General features: G+C 35.2%; 1 protein-coding gene across 1 annotated transcript; it reads left to right on the plus strand.

The window, feature by feature from the left end:
- The first annotated feature begins 985 nt into the window (after positions 1 to 985).
- On the plus strand, positions 986 to 25,857 carry LOC137924976 (transmembrane channel-like protein 7). The gene is made up of 6 exons (XM_068768399.1): positions 986 to 1,074; positions 13,750 to 13,857; positions 14,872 to 14,971; positions 15,486 to 15,593; positions 18,818 to 18,918; positions 19,738 to 25,857. Exons 2-6 carry the CDS (start codon positions 13,771 to 13,773, stop codon positions 21,679 to 21,681), a joined length of 2,340 nt encoding a protein of 779 aa, XP_068624500.1. The 5' UTR covers positions 986 to 1,074; positions 13,750 to 13,770; the 3' UTR covers positions 21,682 to 25,857.
- Positions 25,858 to 26,202: the final 345 nt, after the last annotated feature.

Below are 26,202 nucleotides of genomic sequence, written 5' to 3' on the forward strand. Positions count from 1 at the left end.
ATCCGCAATTTTTCAATTTCCAGCACTAAAATTACGTTTTAACTATCCTGTATAACAAGGTACATATATCAACGTCCCACTCCCGTGCCCCTAGCAGCGCCGCGGCGGGAATATGCAGAACTACGTCTGTGGACAGAAATAATCATTACTTTTCGCGAGATGTGATCTTGGATCGGCATCCAAAGAGAAGCTGCGCAGGTGTCAGGCCGCCTTTAGCTCATTCCCGGGCTTTTCGCGCAGGATGTAGATGCGTCAAACAACGGATGGTACATTGGCTCAATTAGGATCGTTGTTCACGTCAAACGAAGCCGATTGGCGCATTCTACAAATCCCGTTTCGCAATACGTTGAAAATTAAATCGGTGCGAATGCGGCCCTATCGTAACTAACACCGGATATTACATCAGAGAAATATCCTCAGAGATTTGTTTACGCGAGCGTTGGGTGGTCGCGGCTTTTTCGCCGACGATCTGCGGAAATTAGATTCAGCATTGATCAGACTCGGTGTGAACAATTTAAACGACGTTTGTGCAATGTAAAACTCAGTTTTATTATCGCGAAATTATATTTCGCTTTCAGATGGATCGATTTTACTGAAGCTTGCATTGATCAGTGCCTGTTTATAGCCATGAGTTATAAGTTCCATGGTAACATTGTACTTATGTATTCATCGTGCATACGAATGTAGATTTATAGTGTTATAAACATAACAAATGAGTTCATTTTAAAATGTCCCATAGCATAGACCAATCTTTTTTAGTGTTACAGTACTTGCTATAAACATTATTCTAATATAAAATTGAAATCAATAAACATCATTAAAAATTCGTGTTAAAAAATTTTAAAACAACAATTTTATATACGATTTTGACAGTTCATGTATAGATATATTCAATGTTTCCGAACGCCTGTCACCAGTACCACTCCTTGTGTGTATTTTGGTCTAAATTCCAGTTTCATTAAATTATTTCCATGTAGCGGTGCTGTGTATGAGTAACTTTAATTATGTGTCATTCGTGTAAAATACTGACAATGGTGCGGTGTAATTTACAATTTTAACAACAATATTACAAAGGTAAGCATTTTTTATGAATTAAAACTAATAAACAGTTATCTGAATTTAGTGAAAAGAGTGTTCTTTACAGATGTGTAGTGTGTTTATCTTGTTTATTTTTGAACTTCAGAGACGTGGAGATATAGTTCATTTGAATAATTTAATATCGTTTTTCACTGTCAATAATTAATACATTGGTATGTTTAATCATATAAAACAATAATGTTTAACTTGTAACAATTATGTTTGTTGTTAATATTAATAGTTACGTTATAAAATTCAAAAAACAATCGTCATTTATATCACATACAATAAATTAAATTATGTTGAACGTAGCTTCTGAAACTTATAAGTATTAAATATCCTGTTTTACCTAAAGATGATGTTGCTATGGTCAAATTTTATCAGCTAATAGTACAACCATTATATATTTTTGAGTTCATCTCTCCTATATTGTAATATTCAAAATATAATGTCAAATTTGAAATATAAGTAGAATATTTCTAAAAAAAAATTAATACATTTACTTCATTGTTTGAAATGGTTAGATTAAACATACTACATATGTAGAATAATTTAACATGCATGGATCAGATGTATATGCTCACTTAAATCCCTTGCATAATGAAATGATAGACTAAGCTGGGGTACAGTCTCGGAGGTCATTGCACTCACACTAAGTACTATTGCTGCTGTTCATAAATACTGTCTAAGAGCAATGGTGATGTTAATTAATGTACAGGTTGATTCGTTTTAGGTGCAAAAGCTTTAAAGGTTTGCTGTCAACTAATATATGGATGGATTATTAATGTAATGATGATATAGTAAAAATAGTATTTTAAAAGTTAAAATTACAACATGTTAAAATTAATTATTGTTTACTATTCGCTCCAGCAGACTGTACTGGTAGAAGTTGTCATTGGCCTGTTGCATTACGATAAGAAAAATTAATGTAACATATTTGAAAGTGATCAATTTATACAGGGCGATTGGAAATGTGTAAAAGCAAGTTGCAGTTGTCATTTGTCAAATGATTACCCTAGGCACATAGCATATCATTATCAGTATTTCATTTGATAGATGCCTCCTGCTATAGGGTAACCCTAAAGATTGCAACAGCTGGTCTTATAACTTTCTTATAAGATCCAGCGAGTTTGATTATTTCATAGGACCATCTAGATCTAGTGGGAGGCTTACCCATACTATATATATTATGTATATAATATTGTTTAAATTACCATTAGTTATTAAGTAGCAAAACTTCTATTCCTTATTAGCATTCATATTATCTTTGGGCATTACTTTGTTTACAGTTAAATAAATCAATCTTGGCTTGCATGTTTTATCGCTGCAATAAATAATGTCTAAATATAGAGCCTTGTGGTACATCTATCATTGAATCATTGTCCTCAATGTCAACTTTATTCATTTCACTGTATTAATAAATGATATAACTGGGAATAGTTATATTTTAGTAGACATTTCCAATTCTGGACACAAGTCTCTACTCGGAGCAATGGTTATCAGATCAGATCAGATGTTTGCTCAGTTTGCGTTCATCATCATCTTTAAAGCTGTTCAACATTCACTGCTTCATAGGTCCCAAATGCTGCATTGATAATATTCAGTGATTATAATCAGTCTAGTACTGCCTGCATCCTGCAACTTCTCATGACCTTCTACCTAGAGAGCTTAGCCTTAGTTTACAATGGATAATGACATATATATTTTGGATTATCCTTGGTCTTAGGAAACTATAAAAATATAAATACTATAGAATCACAGGGGATTTTGCAGTAGTCTTTTAGACTGGATTTATTCCGATTTTTAAGTACATTGAAATACATATCTGGTATCCATAGAACTTGCTTTTACTTGGGTGATTATAAGACCTTTAGACCACACAACTAATGTGAACAAGCACTATAACTTAGTCAAAGAAATAATTAAGAATTATTTCATAAAGAATTTGTATGTGGTGGAAATACAAGAATCTCTATAACATTCTTAAGGATTCAATATAGTCAAGAGTGACCACCAGCTGATTTCTGGAAAAGGCTTCTGAAGCAGCATCGGTAGGATCATCAGCAGATATATATATAAATATTCCAAAGGTCTGCATGTTCATTTTGGATTTTGTTTTGCATTTTGTCACTCCCATATGTAAATTTTTTATACAATAATGTGCATAACTTCTTAAGTACATCCTGATCAGGATATTAGCTTCCAAAGCAAGGAAGGTGGCTGAAATGACCCTTTTATATACTCACATAACAATCAAGCTGTAAAGTGCCATCGTCCCATTGAACAAAAAAGAACCCTATGTTTATTGAATAAAGTTTTAGTTTCATTGGCCGCAAAGATAATTTTAATACTACCTGCCCCAATGTACTTCATACTGTAGAAAGTCATTGACCTTGAAACAATGCAACAAGAAAAATAAATAAGTTAAATTCATTTCATGCTTATTTTTACTATTTATTGATTTGTTTCATTTATAACTAACAACAATTACAAAAATTATTTCTTCTATTGCGTTTTTTTTAATTCATGTAAATACCACTTTAAATAAGTACAAAATCTACAATCAATATGTGTTACGAGTGCTGAGTTACGGTGAAGAAACGTAATCTCTCACTTTAAGCTTTACTGCTAGATCATAATCACTCAATGAGCTCAAGAGAGAGCTTCTCTTGGGATTTATCTACGAAATTAAATCAGGAATGAGCGAAGTTATTCCTAATTTGTTGATTATACTATCCCCAAAGTTTCGAACCATTAGGTTATATACATGGCTACAGTACACCTGTCCGAGAGCAGGGATCTATTTATGGTAGGTCTTGCCTCCACCGTCTCTGACAGCAATACTCTTTAAGTTAGGTGACCCATGCGCAAACGCACTATCTAACTGTCCAGGCAGACAATTGAGTTGTAAGGCATACTGACTTCCCGTACGTCACCAAGAACGCACTAATGATTCACTCCGCACTCAAGACTCCAGGGAAGCTGACTTCTATATTATCCGGAGTTTTTGGCACACACACTACTGGAATCCCATCACGGGGTTTAGTCTAAACTACACCCGGCTGCGGTGGATATTACCTAGCTTATACCTCTTGCTGAGCAGGCAAGTATCCGAGCTGGTAAGTAAGCGGCCCGTTCGTAAGACCGATGACGATGACCACTCATTCCGCACGACGCCGATCGCCCAGCAAAACATCAAACCAGGCACACGAACATGTCCGATGTCTAAGAGTTAACGACATAAACACTACTAATCCAACGCTGCTAATGAAAGCTGGTAATGAAAAGATTCGTAGACGAACGAAAGTAGCCGACTTGAGGTATTTGCTGGTCGAAGTGGCAGTATGTAGGGTACCTAGCGCCGAACAGATGACCAGGTACTGGAGTGGAGAGTGGATAAACCGGCAAGCGCAGCTTAGAACATCTACCCACAATGTGGACAGACGATATTGGACGACTTAAAACGTTGGATCTAGACTAGGCCAGGTTTTATTGGAAATCTATTGAACAAGACCAGCTATGGAAATCAAAACGGCTGAAAAAATAATAACTAATTATTAGAATTAATTAAGATATATTTAATATAAAAAATAATTACAAATTATACGCTAATAAGTTTAAGTAATTCTTGATACTTGAAATGCTCAGCGTTTCATGGTGACTTTGGACGGCACTGCAAGAGTGTTGAATGAACACACGCCGTGTTGACACAGTACCGAGGCGGTCATTGTTTGCGAAACACTTAAATGCGTGTGTCTTTACTCGCCTTTGTAGCATTACGTACGGATGGGTTTCAATGTGTTATTCGAAATGAAACGTGAATGTAATCCACGGACAGACGAACTTGGTATTGTTGTAAGAAGATCTCACACGCGGGCCTCTTTCGACCGGTCCTATTGTAAATGTATAGGAGCGGCATATGTCCAACATTGGACGACTTATGACTGATATGATTATGATGACTCCTTAATAAAACATTACATTTATATGTATTGTCCCCTGAAAACTTGATTTCACCATTTTCTTAAAGTTATCTATTTATTATAATTATTAATAGTCTAACACATGCAATGATGGACATGGTGACCCGAGTTGGACATTTAAAGTAGTAGATATACGAGAAAAGCAAAGGGACATATGGCTGGAACTAGATATAGAGATCAGAAGATCTGAAATGAGTAGACGATGCGGGAGAAGACTGCATAAGGTTAAAGAGCGGCTGGATGCGGGTAAATAAGGAGAACAAAAGATTGTATGTCATTCCAAAATAGCGGCCGGATGTGCATAGATAACTAAAGCAAAGAGTCATGCGTGTCTTCAGAATAACATCTAGAAGTAGATGAATGGAGAGCAATGGATCGAAAGTGGTTCTAGAATAGTAGAAGAATGCACGTTTCATTATAACAGCCGGTAGTAGAGAGATAGAGAGAAAAAGAGAGTAAAAAAGACCGAATTCGATCTATAATTATAACAATAAACACTAATAAACCTTTATTAAAAATAACGCAATTATAAAAAGTTCAAAGTAAACAATTCGCACGTAATAAAAGAAAACCAAGAGCATTATTCAGACTGAAGTACACAAAAATAAATTTGCGTCGTTGTAAATAAATTTTTGCACATTCGTTTACTGTTTTAATTAAACGAAGTTTGTCCTGCAGTTAATAAAACTAATTAACTGGTACGTATTTCGAATATAGTTGGTATTTTATAATGTTTGCGCTTTAGGGACATAATTCTGTTTTAGTGAGAATATATACAGGTTGATTGATTATAGATGTAAAAGCCTTAAAATTGAGAATGTATAGCTCAACTGCTATTAATTAATATATGGTACACCCTATCTAAAAAAAGCAATGCTTTATATATACATGCTTATAATTAAAAATGCGTTTTCGAAATGGGGTCTGTACTTACCTACCGTAACAATTTATAGGCATGTCAAATTTCAATAGAAAAAAAAAATATAACATACTTCATGAGTGATCAATTTATACAGGATGATTAAAATGGTTGTCAAATGAGCTTTACATTCACCTCACAAAACTTTTAAAGCTATAACCAATTAGTGTGAATGTTCAAAATGGTTCGCTTTTCAAAAAAACTTAAATTTGAATGTCGAATTGTGGCTCGCATAGGGTCATTGACAGGACACCTGTTTAAAACTGGGAGCCTTAAAAGATTGATAAAATATAGATAAGATAGCATCTATTCGATAACACAATTATGATGAAATGTATATGGTTTGTGCATATAAATAAGTCATAATTTTATGCTATCAAAGAATTCGATATAATTTAGCATTAAATTATAATTTGCTTTCGACATCTTGATAAAAGGTAATGCGGTATATTGTAACATGCTATTGTGAACTGCAAAGGTTTTTCAAACTTTATTCTCATAGACCACTTTCAAAATTAAGCAGGTTCCAGTGTACCACCAACCACATCTCTACCTTATTTCCAAAATTCGACTAAAGCTAAAGATTTGATCTGTGCTCGACGTAGGCAAAGGTAGAAAAAGACAGTGATATATGAAAGTCTTTGTTTATGTAAATTGCTTGACTAGCTTGACAGCTAATAAGAGCATCGGGCAACCCTTCTCCCTCGCTCATATAGCGCACCCGCTCGCTCGCTAGATGGGTATATTCGATTGGTGCTGGACAGTTGCTTAACAGTTTCTTCAGATTCAGGGCACGCCCACGGTAATAAATTAAAAAATACGTCAAATGTGACACCTGACGTATTGTATTGACTAATCAACCAAGTTTTTGGAAATAGGTGTGAACCTTTTTTTGGAAGATATTTTAGCTGAATCTAAATCTGAGTTAGAAGAGAATCGATTTGACTCGCCAATAAGTGTGGCAGTAAACTGCGTCGCGGTGCCTGAGTCTACATCAATAGTCGCCAATTCGTACGACCCGGCAGCGCTACATGTAAGAGTGGATCCCACACCACTTGCCCTCAAGAGATGGTAATTCATTTGGTTTTACCACTATCCCGAATGTGGTATCCAATGGCTATCTTTGATAGCGGCTTATGATTTTCAATGGGCATCTATCGACTAAAACGATAAGCTTAAACACAAAACAATATAATCTTTTCTATGCGTAACACCATTTACCCAATATAAGTATATGTTTTTATTTTCGTCCTTTTTTTATATATTGAGTTTAACCATGAGAGACCACAACATATATTTGCTACAAATCTTTTAAACTCTAGGCTCTTGAAAATATTTCTCTTGTACGTTGGTCACATTCCCGTGAAAGTCAGTCCTGCGAACTCCTATCTCCTTTCAGGTCGGACACTTCCAAAATCTTCTCAAATCTCTTAGCTTCATATACCTGTCCCCAACCAAGATCGACGGACGTCTCTCTCTGATAAAAAAGGGCTCTTATAGCAAGCAGATTCTAAAACAAAAGATTTCAGAAGCAATGCTCAATTTGTAACATGTTTGTTCGTAGAATTTTTCATAGGAATTCCTTTGTAAAACTCTTCACATAGTTTTAAGGGAGGTCCTCAATGTATATTTTTATTTAATTTAAAAATATCCTGCAAACTTGCGTCACAATATTCTGACGTAATTTTGCTTACAATCTGGGACTTATTTCGAAGATTGTCAAAAAAATTTTAAGATACTGTATTATATTGCATGTATTGTATTGCTTATTCTAACAAGTCAAGATATTGTATGTCACCACCTCTGACCTATAGTTTGTAATGAATTCGTATAAACGAAGGGCTTCACAGATCAATGTGTTTTAGCGACAATCTATTTACGTTTCAGTTATAACGATCTAGAGAAACAGTCTGGGTTCTCTAAAGATTATGGAGTGGTGAATGCGAACCGGCATGCGCAAAATAAGAGGTTCATTCTAGTAGTGAACAGGCGATTTCGTTAAGGTAGTTGGAAGACGACAGATTCCAACCTATCCTATTGGAATATCATCAGTGTTAAAATAATCAATGTTATCATAAAAGTTGAATGATCAGATTGCGACTCGCACGTTCTAGGTACTCTGGAATCTGAATGTGCACACGAAAGTGCTACTCGCCGCCAGAGATAATGTGAGCAGAGAAATGTTGAAATGGGAAATTGTGATTGAAAGAACGCACACGAGATTTATAAGAACAGATGGCGTAATGTCTGTCTACATCCCCCGTTTTGCCGCACACATACCCCAAGTTTATAACACTTGTGCGTACACTATACGAACCAACGTGTGTAAAGCAATCTAAAGATGCGTTTATATGCGGTTCCTTTTTAAATATACTCAAATAATATTTTTTTATTATAATGCAATTATTCGATTCGACAATTTAAGATTCATTATCATCATGTCATCATCTGTCCACCTAGTGGGGAGTCCCAGCCCACGCCGCGTCTACCGGCTCGTAATCGCCACTTGAGAACCTTTCAACCGTCTACTGCTACTTCAAACTTGCAATTCTTCGAGCTATATCGATAACCTTAGTTCTTCAGTTTGTATCTAAATTAAAAAAAAAACATTTCTGAACTTGCGCGAACTCTATGGTCACCGCCTGAGGGTTTTTCTAAGTTTGAATCATCATTTTTGTTTATATAATATTCATTTTATTTATCATTTAATTATCAATTTAGAAAGAAATAAACAAAGCGTGTAATTGACTCATTTCTAATCCGAGATACTATAAGCACAAGAAAACAATATTGATAAGATATAAGTGTAATTTCCAATTTGCAATCTATAACAAATTACTGTTAGTATACATGTTACAAATCGACTTCAAAGAACACTTCAATCTAATAGCAGTATAGAATAGTTGTAAAAATTGGTCTTTCAATTCTTCTTCGGCTTGAAGCAATTCCAATTGTGCACTCCAAAGTAATATTACAAAAAATATATTTTTCCATTTCGATAGAACATTCGCAGTAACGTATCTAAACTTTTGGAAGTAAAATAGAAGATAAAAAAACTCCCATCATCGTCATCATTTCAACCATATGTCATAGATTTCCAAGAAGTCCAGAAAGAAGAAGGATCCAGAACCATTAGTACTTAATAGTGAACTGATTACTGCTACTTCAAATTCTAAATTTGAATTTTAACGCGTAAGAATAACTTAAGTCTATAATGTCTTGTGACCATAGTGGCCAGTATTAAAAAGCATTCTAACGTGAACACTACACGTGTTTACCAGACCAAACCTCTGTCTATATGGAGGATAATTTTCAAATTTGTAATGGAATAGCTGATTAAAATTTGCATGATTGGCGAGAGTTATGATTCAAATAAAGTCGATAAGGTGATAAGCAAATGGGAAACGCTATCACGACTTCGTCATTTACCGCCCATCACTGATAAGTGCGGGAAAAACAATAATATCAGGTGGTCATTGTTAGACGTACATTCGTCACATACGTTCTTCTTGTTGTTGCTGGACATACGGATGAACATACGTTAATAAGTGTTATATTGAATTCGTATTTCTATAGTTGTGCTTATAAAATGTAAAATCTGTTATATTATATGCCTATACAGATAATATATGTGCTATTAAAATATTGTGTTAGTGTTTCGTAGAATAGAAGTTTTTTCAATTCTGTCTTTTGTAAGGTATGTTTTAATTTTTACATTAATTCTATCTTATTCTATGCCTATCATAGTGGCTCAAAGGGACCGCCAAAGTGCTTCGTACTTACATATTCTCTGTTGATGTTAGTGCTGCTAGCCCAAAGGCTTTTACAGCTTCATCGGAGCTGAGTTCAGAGAGCAGAAGGATCAGTGAACTATGATTCGTAATCTGATAATCATTTCAGCCGTAAAACCTTCACATTTGGATATTGATCTCCTCTATAGGTTTCCAAAATGACCGGTGGTCGACATTAGCAATGTCATCTATCTACTTTATGGGTGGAAGTCCCACACTGCCAAGTGCAATGCTTAGGATATTAAATAAGAAAAGGACCAATATTTAGCCGCTTTCGCACATGCAGTGGTAGTCGTGCAACAACGTGCACCGCCGGCCAGCCCGATTGCCAAACACAGAGTCTCTGTGTTTGGCAATAATCGGTGTAACATAACTCCTGAAGATGCCCCGTGGAAGGGTGAAACACGTGTTGAGTGATTTGACGGTGGCAGTTGTGTAGTTCGTATTATTTGCCACATGCGCATTTATCAGCGGGCTGGCGGGCGGTGCACTTTGTTGCACGACTACAACTGCATGTGCGGAAGTAGCTAAATATTGGTCCTTTTCTTACTTAGGATGGACTTCCGCAAAGTAACACCTGATTCTATTAAAAACCATTAAATATGCTTAGGATATTGTCCCAAACCGACCCGAGTTCAGGCACCCAAGGCGAAGCTTCACGAGCCTAGATTTTGCAGAGACCTCACAGCGAGAATGGAAGGTTCAACTTCCAGCGAGATGTACCTTGGTTCAGTACTATGTTCCGTAGTAGATTCTGTTGTCTTTCTAAAGCATGGATGCACAGACCGCGGCCCGCCGGTCGAATACTGGTGGCCCGCCGACAGCAAAAATAATACTCTCGTACATTCGAAAAATATTGAATTCTATTCCAGAATAAAACCAAAAAAATATTAATTACCTATACTTCTGACGGCCGGCCCGCCATCAGTTCATGATTTGCCCGAGTGGCCCCTAGTCTTAATAGTCTGTGCAACCATGCTCTCAAGGTAAGGAGGACAACAATCGTGGGAGTTTTAATGCGAAGTAACACCACTTGACCTTGTGGTTACACAATGTACCAGTTTGACTAAAACTAATTAAGTTGAGTGTAGTAAGTGGAATTTGGAAGAATTGGAGAAGCTCTTCCTTCTTACCTCTTAACTTCCTGAATAGAAACAGACTCCAAGCGCTTATGTTGAATTGTCTGATTATTCGGGGCGCTTGTCCACTCACGTCGACACAGGTAGGCTGTGTCGACACGTCTTTGTGTCGAATCGATGATTGTGTTATTGTGTTGTAGAGTATGTATGTTGTGTAATAGATATTTATGTATATACAATAAATATAGGTATTACATATTAAAATAAATATTATATCAGTATTATATATATATACAGATGAAATATGTGTGGTTGTCCAGAACCTTGACTTCGCTCCAAGTGTCTCTTCTGAAACCAATAGATGCTTAGTGTGTTCTGTGCTCTACTTCAAACACGGTGAAGGTAATGACTATGGTCAAACTCCTTGTCTTCATGTTCATCATCAGGACAGCCGATAAACGATGATTGCAAGGCATAGGCTTCCCTTAAAGATCACCACAAGGACCGGTCTTATTCTGCCCGAATCTAACGATAATCTCGTCTATGTCTAAACTAGACACAATAGTCTTAAATGTCGAATTGTCCAAAAATTGCCCAACGAATATTACTTTGACCATGATGTTCCGGATGAAAAGGGATATTCCTCGCATAGCGAATAAATCTATTTAAAAATGTCGGACATAAGCGTGTATTATTAAATGGAGGTCAGTGTCCGGTGAAAATAGGGCGTATGGCGAATCTACTAAAGCCCTACACGTTCCAAGCATGTTGCAGCGGAAATTAAACCTTGTCTTAAACGCAAAGCACCTATTTTCCTCTATCACAGATGACTCGCGGACTACAAAGGATTACATATTAATCCTATGTTTTATGTAAAATAGCATTCTACCGTTCTACTTTTAAAGTTTGAATAAAATGTGCGATTTAATATTAATTGCCTTTTGTTATTGTTTCCGTTACCTCAGCAAATCGATGTCTAAAACTTAAATTATTTGGATATACAAGTGTTTGGGCTTACATGTAAGAAAAGGGGGGTATGTACAGTGCATTTGCTGTTAATTATTATGTGATACAAACTATTCTAAAATCAATGGTTTCGGGAATAATAAATATCAAAATGATGATATGATATAATAAGAATAAGTTTTTCGAAATTCGTGTTTCTACATATTAAAAATATAAACTTTTTACTGTTTGTCCCTGCTGACTTTGTATGGCCAGAAGTTATTGGGACGTCGTCTTCCAATAGAAAAATAAACGAATATAACATATTTTAGAGAGATCGCTTTATATAGGGTGACAGTTAATAGGCGTGAAGGCTTTGAAGGTTTTACACCTATAACTAATCACCCTGTATAGATGAATTAACACGCTATAGGGATACAAAAGCCTGGCCAAATCTAGGTCAACGCCTTGTATATTTAGTATTGGTTTAGTAAAAAATAAAGTTAACGTATTTTTATGTAGAAGTCAAATATGTTATTTAAGATGAACACTAGTGAAACTGCAGCGCCGATTCCATTTTTGAAATACTGAAAACGCTCGACCCCAATCGGTTCAAGATGTAAGAGTGACCTAGATACAGTCTAGCATTGCCTGGAGGTTATTAGATCTCGCTGCGGAACACGGTCGCGCGCGAAAGTACATGCCGTTGCATCAGAATGCGCCAGATTTAAAAATTCCTTGCCATCCTTTTATTTTTTTCATTGCCTTTTATGTACGAATAACCGCTGTTATAATTCCAGCCAGTGTTTTTCAATCTTTTTTTTATATGCGACCTCTTTATTGAATTAAAATACAGTATATATCTTCTGATAGATAAAAGTTGAAAATTTATGATTGATCTTATACGGAGTGATTGGTTATTGGTGTAAATTTTATAAAGAGATGAGTCTAAAACTCATTTGCTGTCAATTTATGGTACAGGCTAACCTAGAATTAATGGTTTTAAAAACAATCAATAACGTAATTATAATATAGTAAGAAATAGTGTTGTCAAAATTCAGATTATTACGTATTAAAATTAATGATATACTCGTAGTTATATAATACAGTGTAGTTATGTAATATAGTATAAATAAAATAATTAAATAGATAGTTTAAAAGATAGTTATAAGACCTTACTAATATTTATATCTATATGTTCTCTGTCCGTTTCGTAAACTTTTAAAATGCCACTTCAACCCCCTTACGGATAAAATTTCATAACATTCTTGCTCACCCTGTACCTGGGGAAATAAATATTCCTACCAAATTTCATGTGTCTATGTCTTATGGTTTTAAAGATATCGTGATGAGTTAATATACGTGGAAATCTCTCACATATACAGGGTGATATAGATGTAAAAGCTTTATAGGGATGAATGCGTAGCTCGTTTTTTGTCAATTATTATGTGGTACACTGTCCAAAAATCAGTGGTTTCAGAACTAATAAATAACACAGTGATATTATAGTTAGAAATTATTAATTAAACAATTAATATATTATGAACAATAATGTTTACTATCTCTCCCTGTAGACTTCATACTGCCAGAAGTTATGGAACTGTAGTAATAACAATAAAAAAGTTAATTAATGTAGCATATTTCAGAGCAAGGCTATTTTTTATTACAAATTTGCTATATATACAACCGTTTAAGGCTTTTGCAAGTATAACTAATCATTCTGTATACGATAAGATATACTTTTGCACTGTAGTTGTAATTATTGGTCCGACCATCCACAACAGTGAAACGCTGTGGATCTCCCTGTAGATTTTATATTCCCAGAAATTATTGGCCGGTGGCATTCGGGTAGATAAAAAAAATAAAACAGGTGTAATTAATGCAAGAAAATTGGTTATAGAAATACAAGAAAACACAAAAAAAATAATTTATAATATAAAGTATTGTCTTTGCAGATGAGAACAAACACGTGAAAGATGTCAGGGGGCAACGCGTCTAAGAGCAAAGCGCGGTCCTCCAAACGCCAGGAGGGCTGGGAGGAGGCTGGAGGGGAATTTTATCAGGTAAGTTCCCTCGTGCCACGGCTATACGTGTACTGGCGTAGTAAAGCTGGTTATGGACACATGAGCCAACGTAATACATACACGAAAGTGTACCTATATTCAGTACATTATAATATTGATATATGACAGTACGGACAAGTGCACCCAAGTTCATTATCATAATCATTATCGCATCCGTAGTAAGTCCCCTGCCAGACAGAGCTCCCCAATAAATTTCCAATAGGACCTTTGTGGCCAGGGTCTTCCGATCTTTACGAGGTCGTCTATACTTGTGGCTGAACGGTCTACGCTGTGAGTCTATGGTTTCTACTCCAGAAACTTTAGGTCACAGATTAATTTCATTATGTGTCCAGGTAGACTACACACAGTATACCAACACTACAATGTACCTACACACTACACCATATTGTATCTACATAAAATATACAACAATACAACCACAGGCACTTTACCAGCACTGGGGTAGAGTCACATCGACATGAACTAGATCACAAAACACTCACATATACTATACTAGAATATATTGACACTTCCTACATATACGAGTATAATGGAACAGAAAAAAAAAAAACAAAATAAATCAAAATTGTCATGTAGTATTTCTGAGGCGATAAATAGAAAGAGATAAAGTAAGAAAAGGAATGGAAGAGTTTGTGATGGAAAGAAAAGAATGTATGACATTGAGACGAATAAAAGAAGAGAGTGAGCATAAATATATTGTGTAAAAAATATGATTTTGTCAAAAAAGTCCCTGTGAACCATGATAGGGAAGTGAACGAGAAGTCCGCAAAAGCGTAGGCCATAAAAAAACTTCCTACACTACTGATCCAGATACTACAGTATATCCACATGAACTACACCACATAAAATCTCCATATACTATACCACAGCATACAAACACTTTTTAGTGCCTCCATATTTACTAGACTTCATTGACTGAATGTTGGCTATGGTCTAAAATACTTGGTTTATTTATTCAATCACCTAAGATCTATAATGAAACTGATATCTCAGGAGCTGTACCCCGGTGGTGAACAGGAGCTCTTCGAGAACCTCCAGCGCGCTGATGCCGCTAAGCTAGCCACTCTGCTGCCTTCCAAACAGGCCAGGAATAGTAAGTATCTTTATGGCTATACCTATACCTCATCGCATTCCAACTGCGGCAACCAAAAAATCATAATAATAATATATATTTGACATGGCACACACAGGGTTAAATAGAGTTGCCAGATTAAAAATACTGACAGAGTAAAGTAGCATACATGTCTTTTATATACAGGATTATTGGTTATAGATGTACAAGCTTAAAAATAGCGAATGCGTACTGTAATATAGCAATTAAAAACGTTTTCAAAATTGGGATTACTATATATAAAAAATAATTATTGTTTACTATCCGTCTTTGACTTTTTACTGTCAAAAGTCATTGGTGTGTCTTAATTTCGATTAAAAAAATTTAATGTAACGTATTTCAGAGCGATCATTTTACACAAAGTGATTGTAAATAGGTTCTCTCTCATGATCTCACAAATGAGCTATATATACAGCCGTTTTAAGCTTTTGTACATATTACCAATCACCCTGTAGATTTTCGTACTATAGTTAATTAGTGTTGTGTCTATCCACAGCTACAACGGTGAAACGCTGCAGATCTCAAAATGAGAGGCGGCAGTCCACATTCGCTAGGACAACGCAGAGTCGCGACATACATCTCTCAATGCTACCTGATCTATCTGGTGAGTATGGGTTCATCATCATCAACATTCCAGTCGTTGAACGACCACTGCATGACAAAAGCCTTCTCCATAGATTTCCAATAGGATCGATTGACAGCGACCCCGTATCCAGTGTCTTCCGACGAAATTAACAAGGCCTTTTGTACAGCTTGAGGGTGGACGTCTTACCTGGGTTTTCCGGACTGTGATCACCTAGAAACCTATTGAGGCAACTCGTGGGTTCTGCTGAAAAGGTTTTTTAGGAAATGCACGAACTTCAGCAATGAAGATAAACGGCATGACAAGAATACCAAAAGACCCGATTGACCTCCCCCTAACCGCCTTTTGACTTAAAGCGACGGGGTTCTAAACACGCCCTGGTCTAAAAAGAAACCACGACAAACTAAGGTGGATTTATTTTTGGACTTCTTTCACACTTCGCATAACGTAAGCTTTAATAATGCTAAAAAGTTCTTTTACGTGTTGTTATTTGATGAAGTTTTCGAATGAATACGTGAAATTCAAATATTCTTCACTCAAACCTATACCACCTGTTTGATTGATACGTCTCAGACCTGAGAAGAAAATCAACGAAATAAAATCGGCGAAATTTCTATTTTTTAAATAATATAGAATCATATATTAATTACACATTAAAATAGGGTAAGAGATATTTTCCGAGCAGTGCTATCGTCTGGTACCTTTACCACACAAACGTTCTTTGACGTAATATTGTTACGTCCGGACATTTAACCTTGAATATAATTGAACAATGTATTTTTTAATAATATAAAATTACAATTAAAATAAACATTGAAATAGCTTGTAGGCGGATACATCATTTCAAGGTGTTCATTTACAATGTAGTGACCCTTAGCACACAAACGTACTTTAATGTAATTCACTTTTTTGTGTAGGCATTAATAATGAATGAAAAATGATAACAAAAACCATATGTGCGTGACTGTACTTTCGGTTGAACACGAGCGAATACTGCATAGCAACAGTAAGTGTTAGTACAAATGGGAAACTAGTTTGTCTCTGATTTTATCCAACACTTCAAACCATTCCTTGTCCTTGGGCGACATAAAATAGATTATGTATACAAAAACTTAGTACACTCACCGCTGGTTTAATGTGACCACATTGTTGCATTTTATGAGACAGTGCCGATAATAATTTATTAATAAAATATTTTTTAATAGTGTCCCTTTATAGAACATTGCTATGGAGAATATAGTAATACGATCGCATACATGTCTAAAAACGAACGTGTAGAAGCAATGCGTGTTAACAGTGACATAAGCCTCAGAAATGTCCTCCCATCCCTCCCATCATCATTTCAGCAATAAGACGTCCACTGATGGACGCCTTCTGTACGCCTTCTCCATATACTACCAATACAACTGGTTGAAAGCAGCCAAAATCCAACGTCTTTCAACGACCTTAACATGGTCGTCTGTCTAATTTATGACCGTATATCATATTGCGCTTTCCGGTCTGTAGACCTAACCACCGGAACCTTAAGGCACCAGCGGTCATCCGTTCTGCGCTCTATGCTCCACTTCAACTTTCCAATCTGCTTGGCCATTTCAGTTCCTTTCGTTAGTCTACGAAATTTTCTTATTGCTGATTCGATTTCGTAGAGAAAACCCGAGCATATCTACCTCTGTGCCTCATTAAGCGACTGTGAGCTAGCTTATAAGACCCGAAGTGAAAGACCGCGTGTCTAAGAGCATGCTTTACAATAAATGTAAAAATAAGTGTCCGATTACAAAAATTATGGTCACCCTAATTATTAACACGCTAGCTATTCGTTATAATGAACCAAAGAATCGAGGACAGGCCCTACATTCGTGACTAATTCATTTTTGAAGGCATACTAATCATCTAAATAAAACTAATTACACCAACTACATTGGCGGCCATTACCGTTATATCCCGCCAAAATTTGACAGCTATTCTTTTTTTTCTCGTAAGGCGGCTGGAAGTTTTTTTTGTTAAAGCCAAAAACAGTTTGCGTTTTGTGATCCGTTTTTTCTGTTGTGATGGTAAAAAAATATGAAGACTTTGTCAGTATCGAAGGTTTTAACGGAGAACAAGCTACAACAGGTCTGTAAGACAACCTGTTTGTTTCCTTTACATGATGTTAATAAAAATTATATAAAATGATTTAATATTATACTGAGAATTTATTTCTTATGTTCCCTACAATCGTTTAGTGTAAAATAAAAACAGATAAAATTACCATAAACCACTCTCTTTAAGAGGCATTATAATTTCATAATAATTTTTTAACACATATTTTATTGACACTCTTCTCTTATTCTTCCAAATGTCTATTTCTCTATCTTCTTTCTTGCTCCACATTATCTTACACTCTCTTTTAGCTTAGTTACAATATGATGAAGATTTGTCTCGTATCTCATGTGGGGTGTTCAAGCAAGACGTTGCATCGTACAAGACAAACACAATCCAGGCTTAGTTTGAACTTCAAGACATGAAGATTGGCCTTCCTCCAGTATAGGCCTTTATCATTTTTATTACAAATTATGTCAGGCTTTGGACCGTAAAGTGTTTGTTAGATATTTCATTTAAATCCGAAGAGGCAGGCATCTTTAAGAAAAATAGTGACCAAAATTAACATAAATTTGGTATGTGCAGCGATTTCGAATGTGTAAAAAGTGAAAGTAAGAAATATTGAATAGATTTTCAATTCCGTTAATCTTAGGTTGATATCAATTCTAGTAAATAATAAAATATTTAGAAATAAATCTTTGTTTCGGCTTTATGAGTAAATAGATTTGTATATGTGTATTTTAGGACAAACTATGTCTCTGGATATACATTAAACATAAGTAAATGTGTCCATTTGTTATTGTAGTATGAAAAAAACAATAATTTGACAGGTATAAAGTTATTTCTTAAATAGATTTTAATAAAAAAATACTATGAATGTATGTATTAGGGGAATCGGAAAGAAATGTCGTTTCTGTCGACATATTTTACAGAAAAACCGATTGATTTTTACCGCTCCGGCATTGATAATTTTTATAGTAAATGGCAAAAAGTTGTTGATTACGAAGATGAATATATTGTTGATTAGAAATAAAAACTTGTTAAAAATGTAGTCGTGCGAATTTAACTTGAGAAAGCGGCATTACTTTACCCCCTAATATATTGTCTACTATATATGAGACATATTTTTGCGTATATGACAAAAGACGATTTTTTTTTAAATCCAGAGAATCTGTCAAACGAAGAACGCAGCTGGGAGGAGATTATGCAGATAAAAGCAATGCCGGTGCCGATGGGACAGAAGAGAGAATTAAAAGCTAGACTGCAGGTATTACAGTAATTCCACTAACCTCTAATTCACACACATAGCCTGCAGAGTAGGACTCTTAGGCTTTAAGGCTCTGGAGTGGAGACCAGAACAGTCAAGTGCAGCGCAGGACGTCGTCACAAGGTGGACAGATACTTCTTTAAAGTCTAGGATAATCTTTCCCAACCAACATTGTTTTATACGTAGCAATAGGTTAGAAAAAGCTAAATAGAATTATTAGAGATTTCATTATTATCATTTCAACCGTAAGAGTTCTTCTGGACATGGACCTTCTCCAGAGATGTCCAATAGGACCGGTAGGAAGTGGCCAGTATCAAGCGTCTTTCGACTATCTTTACAAGGTCTTCTACCTACCTACCTGGTGGGCGGACGTCCAGCGCTGCGCTTCCTGGTCCGGGGTCTCCACTCTTTAAAGTCCCAGCGACCATCTGTTTTGCGTGCCATGTAATCTGCAACAAATTCTTGACATGAACAAATTTTCGTATTTTTTTTACAAAAAGAGACTTTTATATGTTTATACTATTAAAATACTTTACAACGGCGTTCGTATCTGCCGCTAAGTATAAAGTGAAGATTACTGTTTTCCGCGGGTATTATAAATATTGATATAATCTTACCGAAGCCGCTGTACCGCGCTTTAGGTATCCGCGCGGGGAGACAGATGAAAATGTCGACCGCTCCCTTCCGTCGGTCCGCCGGCAACTCTCGCGACAGTGGCTCTTTTTTGCTTGACGCAGTTTCATTTGAAATACAGTGCCAATATGCCCATGATCTGTTTAGTTATAACATAGTAGTATAGAGATTTACAATTCTTTCCAGAACGCAACTAAACTCCGTCTACAAGGCCTGGAACAACTGCAGTGGCGACAGAGGAAAGTATGGCACAGGTTCCGGACGAGATTTGCCGAAGTCCTAGGCAAGTTGGAGCTCTGGCAGTCTCCCATGAGAGTCATCGAGGGAAAGTTCGGAACGGGCGTGGTCTCTTATTTTCTCTTCCTACGCTGGCTTCTCTTTCTCAACATAGCATTGTCATTTTTTATAATACTCTTTCTCATTCTGCCAAATACGTTACATGAGAAAGTTTGTGATGACTGCGAAGATAATTCAACTCTCCACTACAGTTATGAGGATAATGTGACATCCAATAACGTTGTGTTAGATCTAATTCAGGGGACAGGCTGGATGGAGTCCACCATACTGTTCTACGGCGTGTACAGCGAGAGAATATTTTTGTACGTTCTCCCCAATTTGTGGAGAGCGGAAATGTCTTACAACATGCCCTTAGCTTACATCTTAGTTTCTATATCCTGGGCTTTGCTCTCCCTTGTAGCCATTGTAAAAACTGGAGCTAAAGGCTTCAAGGAGAAGCTGGTGGAAAACGAGGGTCAGTTTTACCTGTACTGTAATATTGTATTCGGTGGATGGGACTTCTGCGTCCACAATGCAAAATCAGCGAAGATTAAACACAAAGCACTCTTTAACGAGATCAAAGGCTGCTTACAAGAAGAGAGGTATAAAGAAGAGAAGCAATCGAGGACAAGAGAAGGAACTATTTTTCTCCATTTGCGAAGACTTCTAATAAACATCTTCGTGCTCGTGATCTTGGTGGTTTCTGGAGTAGTTATATACAAGACTTTTAGTTTCTCTACATCTATACTCTATCAGAGCTCTGAGATACCAACGATAAATCCAAACAAATCGTATCCTGAAATGATGGCGTATAGAGAAACAAATCCGGAAAGTCAAATAAAGAACATTGTCCTGGAATTCCTACCTTACATCTGCATAGTGGTATTGAATCTCTTTGTGCCGGAGATATTCGGTTATTTAATAATGTATGAAGGATATAAACCAAGACATGTAATACTTATAACACTATTGAGGAGTGTTTTATTAAGACTAGCATCATTGGCAGTGCTTTTGAGTCAGATATATATGCTGATAAGCGGACAGCTAGAAACAGATCAGTCCCTGCGCTCGGGATGCTGGGAGACGTATGTGGGACAGCAGTTCTACAAGCTCATCTTAACCGACTTCGCTGTTCAGTTCATCATGACGTTCTTTATGAACTTCCCAAGGGCGTTCCTTGGTCGACACACCAATAGCAGATGTTTACGAAGTGTCGGCTCACAAAATTTCTACCTACCGAAGCACGTTCTTGATATTGTCTATATACAGACTATTATCTGGATGGGTACCTTCTTCTGTCCATTTCTACCAATCATTGGAACTATCTTCTACTTCCTTCTCTTTTATATCAAGAAATTTAATTGCTTGATCAACTGCACGCCTTCGCCGATTCTTTACCGGGCATCGAAGTCAAAATCGCTTTTCATGTCCGTACTCCTCGTGGGATTTGTTATATCCATTGCTCCTGTGGCGTATTCCATAGCAGAAATATCCCCATCAGATACCTGCGGACCTTTCAAAGCTTATGGCACTGTTTGGGACTTCGTCATAACTACATTCAATCTCTTTCCACCAGTGATAAGAGAAATTGTGTTCCTAATTGGAACTTCTACGTTCGCTGTCCCGGCGTTCGCGATAGCTCTTTTCTTACTGTATTACTATTGGGCGGTTGCGACTGCCAATCGGCATATGGTTTCGGTTCTTAGAAACCAGCTGGTTCTAGAAGGTCACGATAAACAGTTCCTCCTGAACCGATTGAGTGCATTCATAAGGCAACATCAGAAACGATGCGAAAGGCGGAACAGAGCCAGCTTTGCTGATGACGACTCCTCCATTAGACAGGAATCGAAATGAACTGTACCATAGGCGTAAACTTATGTTTAATATATGACTAGTCAAATAGACTTGGACCCGTAATACACTAGACTTATTATCGTCTCAATCTTTAAGTTCAATCTAGCGAACTTAATTTTATAGTGCTATGATTTTTTCGATGATCTTTTTATCGGTGTTTTAACTACGCGATTAGCGTTTATTATAATAATTTATACAATAGTCGGATATATTTATACTCTGTGCCATTATATTACGTATTGATCGTAAGCTATATTTTGACAGCTGAAATTCCCGCGTATTTCATAGATTCAAAATGGCGGTGATGACGTCATAGTAGACATGAAGTTTCCAGAAATTATTTTTAGCCCGTGGACTCCAGCTACTTAAAATTCGACAAAAATGTGAATATACGAATTAATAGTTTGCCAAGCACACACATCACATGTGGTATTTGTCATACCAATGTAGACCCATGTCGAGTTTGCTTAGAGGTCCACCTGGACCTCTGGGAACTAACGCATCGCAAACAAGATGGTCTTATTTTATAACATTCCTTCCTTGCATTGTCTGTTCAAATTCAAATCTTATGATATAATTTATTACAAAATCCCATATACAAAAAGAAATATGTCATATTTATAATATATATTCCATATATCTGTTGTTACTAGCGAATGTAGTTTTTGTGTTGTGAATTATTTAAAGAAAATATTTTACTTAAATACTGAATCAGGATGAACTGTATTTATTTTCTCTGAAAAACCCGTAATTTATTATACCATATTTATATAGACTCGTTTCATTAGTGAATTTACAGTGATTTTTGTCACATAGCGAAATTTTACTTAGCGATGACTAAACAAAGTGTCCCATAAATCAACGCCAGATCGCAAAATTAATTAAAGAAAGTCTACGTGACGTAGTTTCATGGTCCAATAAAAGTAGACATGGTTATAATTTTAAGAAAAATAGGTTATATTTAATAAAAATATTACTTTTTGTCATGCCATGTAGACAATATTTTTTAATATCGGACCATTGTAGTATTTAGTAGTATTTAGTTAACTATCTGTGGGTAAAAGAGTAAAGATTTGTTATCATGAAATAAAAAGAACCGGTCATGTTGGAAGTATATCGGTGAGGCTTATGTCCAGCGGTGGACATCTTACAGCTGAAATGATGATGATAAATAGAAAATAACATCACAGAGTGCACAAAACTTCATCTCATTTTTCTGACGTTGATTTATGGGAAACCAAATTTATATTTTAATAAAATGCTCATTCATATTACAAAATGTTTTATATTAATCGTTCAGGGATATAGACTTCCAAAGTTGCCAAAAATCTAGGCTGTCTATGAAAAAGTGTCTCAATTTTATTTATAATAGTTAATTTTCTAAGTTACCAATACGATTCTTTCTATGAATTTATATTTATTATATCAATTTCTAAAAAAAATGTATAAATATTAGGAAATTTTTGAATGTTTATTTATTATTTGTTGAAAGTTACGAATGGTGAATTATGAAAATGGCGCTCACGAAAAACCGCGGGAAATGTTCAACCCGATAAATAGAATGCAATTGTATATTTGTATATATAGCATTTAATAATATTAAAGTAGTTTTTCTACTGTAGTGATCTCATGCGAGAATATGTGTCTATAAAAATGTATTATCCTTCAAGACTGTCCAACTTGAGAATTCCTATTTCATTTATCATTCATTCATTTTATTAATTTTAGTAAAAATGTATGTTTTAAATTTTCATTTAGCATAAAATCATTATTAATGTATGATTTTCGAATGGGTATTTACAAAGTGAAAGTAAATTTTGCAGGCGACTTCAATGAGCTAATATTTCTTGCCTCACTTGCTCTTGGCGAGTATTACAATACAAAATGGCTCCCATAAAAAGCCGACAAATGAACTTGGTAAGGTAAATATCGCTTAGAATATCCAAACTCTAATAATTATGTTATAATTTTTTTACACAATGGAATTTTAATTTTTTATTTATTAACCTTTAATGGTTATGTCCAAACTTTACACCTTTTTTTTAAACAAAATTAAAAATAAATTCTCAGGAATATTTCCTGTTGTGTTAGATCGATGTAATTTCCCGTAAGTCGGCCGCAAGCAAGAAATCGCAAATCAATATATATCCCCAAATTGTTTAAGAATTTTTTTGGGTTTTTGCTCGTTTCGTTCAACTAGTGTCATTTGCGCCCGGCTATCGGAAAATTACTATAGGAAATGGAAATATGTTCGTGCATTTTTAATATACATGTGTAAGTACGCTACGTGTGTATATGTAATAAATATAAGTGTATACATTTGTAGACATAAGTAGAAAATACAAAGGATAAATAATACATGTAATAAAATAGTAGAATCGCCGAGTATGTACATTAATAAAACTAAATATCGTAAGCTATAATATTAAGCTATTTTTAATATAGCTAAATTTTAATAAGCTATTTTAATAACAGCTGTTATTAACGTAGCTATAACATTAAGCTATGTATTAATGGATGTAAAAAAAAAACAATTGCATTAATTATATATATTGCAATATATGTAAATTATACGCATAATAAAGTGTCTGGAATACACAATGGTAAGGTAATTTGTGCATGGCAACATTTATGTTGAAGCCAAAGATGTCGAAGTTATATAGCAGTGGTTTTTAAACTGACCCTATGGACTTATTTTGACCACAGAGTAACAAAGTACTGGTGCATAGACTAAAAATATCAAATTAAAAAAAAAATTGTTCCCATTGCCGTAGTAAAATTTCGACGAAGGACAACAGGCCGGATTAACTTAAAATTTTTGAAAATTTTATCAGTATCTTTAGTTGTGGTTTTATTATATTTATTAAATTAAATATCGATATTTATAAGTTACATTAATGTTAGAAAGGGTAAATAGAGTAATTGCTATTGTCCCTCGCCAAAATATCACATCGGTTATATTTGATTAAATACGAAGGTACTTCGAAATCCACTGTTATACGGTTGTAAAGTTGTCGCTAGATGGCGCCCATAATTGTAATTTCAGATCGGGTTTTCTTTTTTATTAAGACATACACGAAGATAGATCAAACATTATCCAAACTCAACAATGAAGAACGGACAACGTAACCTGCGTACATAGAATGTATACGTACCTATTAAAGGAACTGTCAATTGATACGTATAGGCAAGAAACGAGGTATATTAACCTAGCTGTTCCCGTCCACTTTGCGTGGCGTAAAATGTAAAAGGGATAAAGCTGTATTTTGAGAATACGATTTTTTTATCACATCTGCAGCAGCGAAAAGTGGAATTTTGTAAAACAAGTTTACTCGAAATATATCTAATCAAGTTCCAAGTATCTAAGCCTTACACATCTTCAATATTTGGACTAAATTTATGTAAAATTTGTACAATAGAAGGTAATTATTAACCTCACAGTTTGCAGTAACCTTTATGACATTATTCCCAAAGCCATAGAATTTTGTAAATACAATCGAAGTGGTAGTAATGTTAGCCAGGCAGAATCAAATCTAGCTGTGGTCTCCGGGACCTTTGCGTCAGGTCACTCCAGCGTTTAACAAGCCTTTTGTGGCGGCTCAAGCGAAGGCTCTCGAGTGAGTCCTCAAGATTTGCTACCAAGAAATTCCGATCTGAATTAAAAGTAAAATATAATGTAAGCCAATGTCAACCGATCCGTAATAACGTGCGGTACACGTTTTAATATACTCGTTAATTTGTTTAAGACGAAACTAGTGTTTAAACCTATTCTCTTTGTTTGTACTAAATGTGAAAGCTGTTTCCCAAGACTGATGACAAAATTAAAGGAACTTTTAATATTTTGCAACAATAATATTGCTAATTTTATAATTGTTTTCATAGATTTTTATAATTGATATGCAATCGTCGTTGGGAAAAGGTATTCTTCATATAAAATGTATCCCGATCACAAATGTTGAATTAAATGAATTGGAAAGCCGTGCTCACAGTGACTAGTTGAAGTAAACCCATCACAAAGTACAGACACGTTTTTCTAATTTTCTACGTTCGTCTGTCTATCCATAATGAATTATTTTAGTTTAATTGAACATTATCCTCCACAGCAACAGTGCACTGCCATGACATATGTCAACGTATAAAATTATGGGGATATGTGATATAAATAAATTATTGTAGAACCGCCGCATTCGTTTTATTACAATATTTTTTTACATTTAAATAAATCTGTAGGAACAACAATGACCATGAAATAAAACTAAAAATAATTTCATATAATCCTTTTATTCTCGTTTTAAACAATATTTTTATATGAAAATCTAAACATCAATTAATAATACAAATCGTACTTAATTCGCTTCGAGCTGCTTCACAGATTATAAAAGCGGCTTAAGTAACAACTACAACATATCAAACGGATGAACATGGAATGATAAAATCCTAGACGCATTCAAAACACATTCATTCATTGATTCTTACTTAATTAAAGCACTGAAAGACTACTAATATTATTTTTTTGTAAAC

Source organism: Battus philenor, unplaced genomic scaffold (genome assembly GCF_028537555.1).
Source record: "Battus philenor isolate CCGP_79_NKW_IND1 unplaced genomic scaffold, ilBatPhil1.0.hap1 SCAF_25, whole genome shotgun sequence".
Taxonomy (NCBI): domain Eukaryota; kingdom Metazoa; phylum Arthropoda; class Insecta; order Lepidoptera; family Papilionidae; genus Battus; species Battus philenor.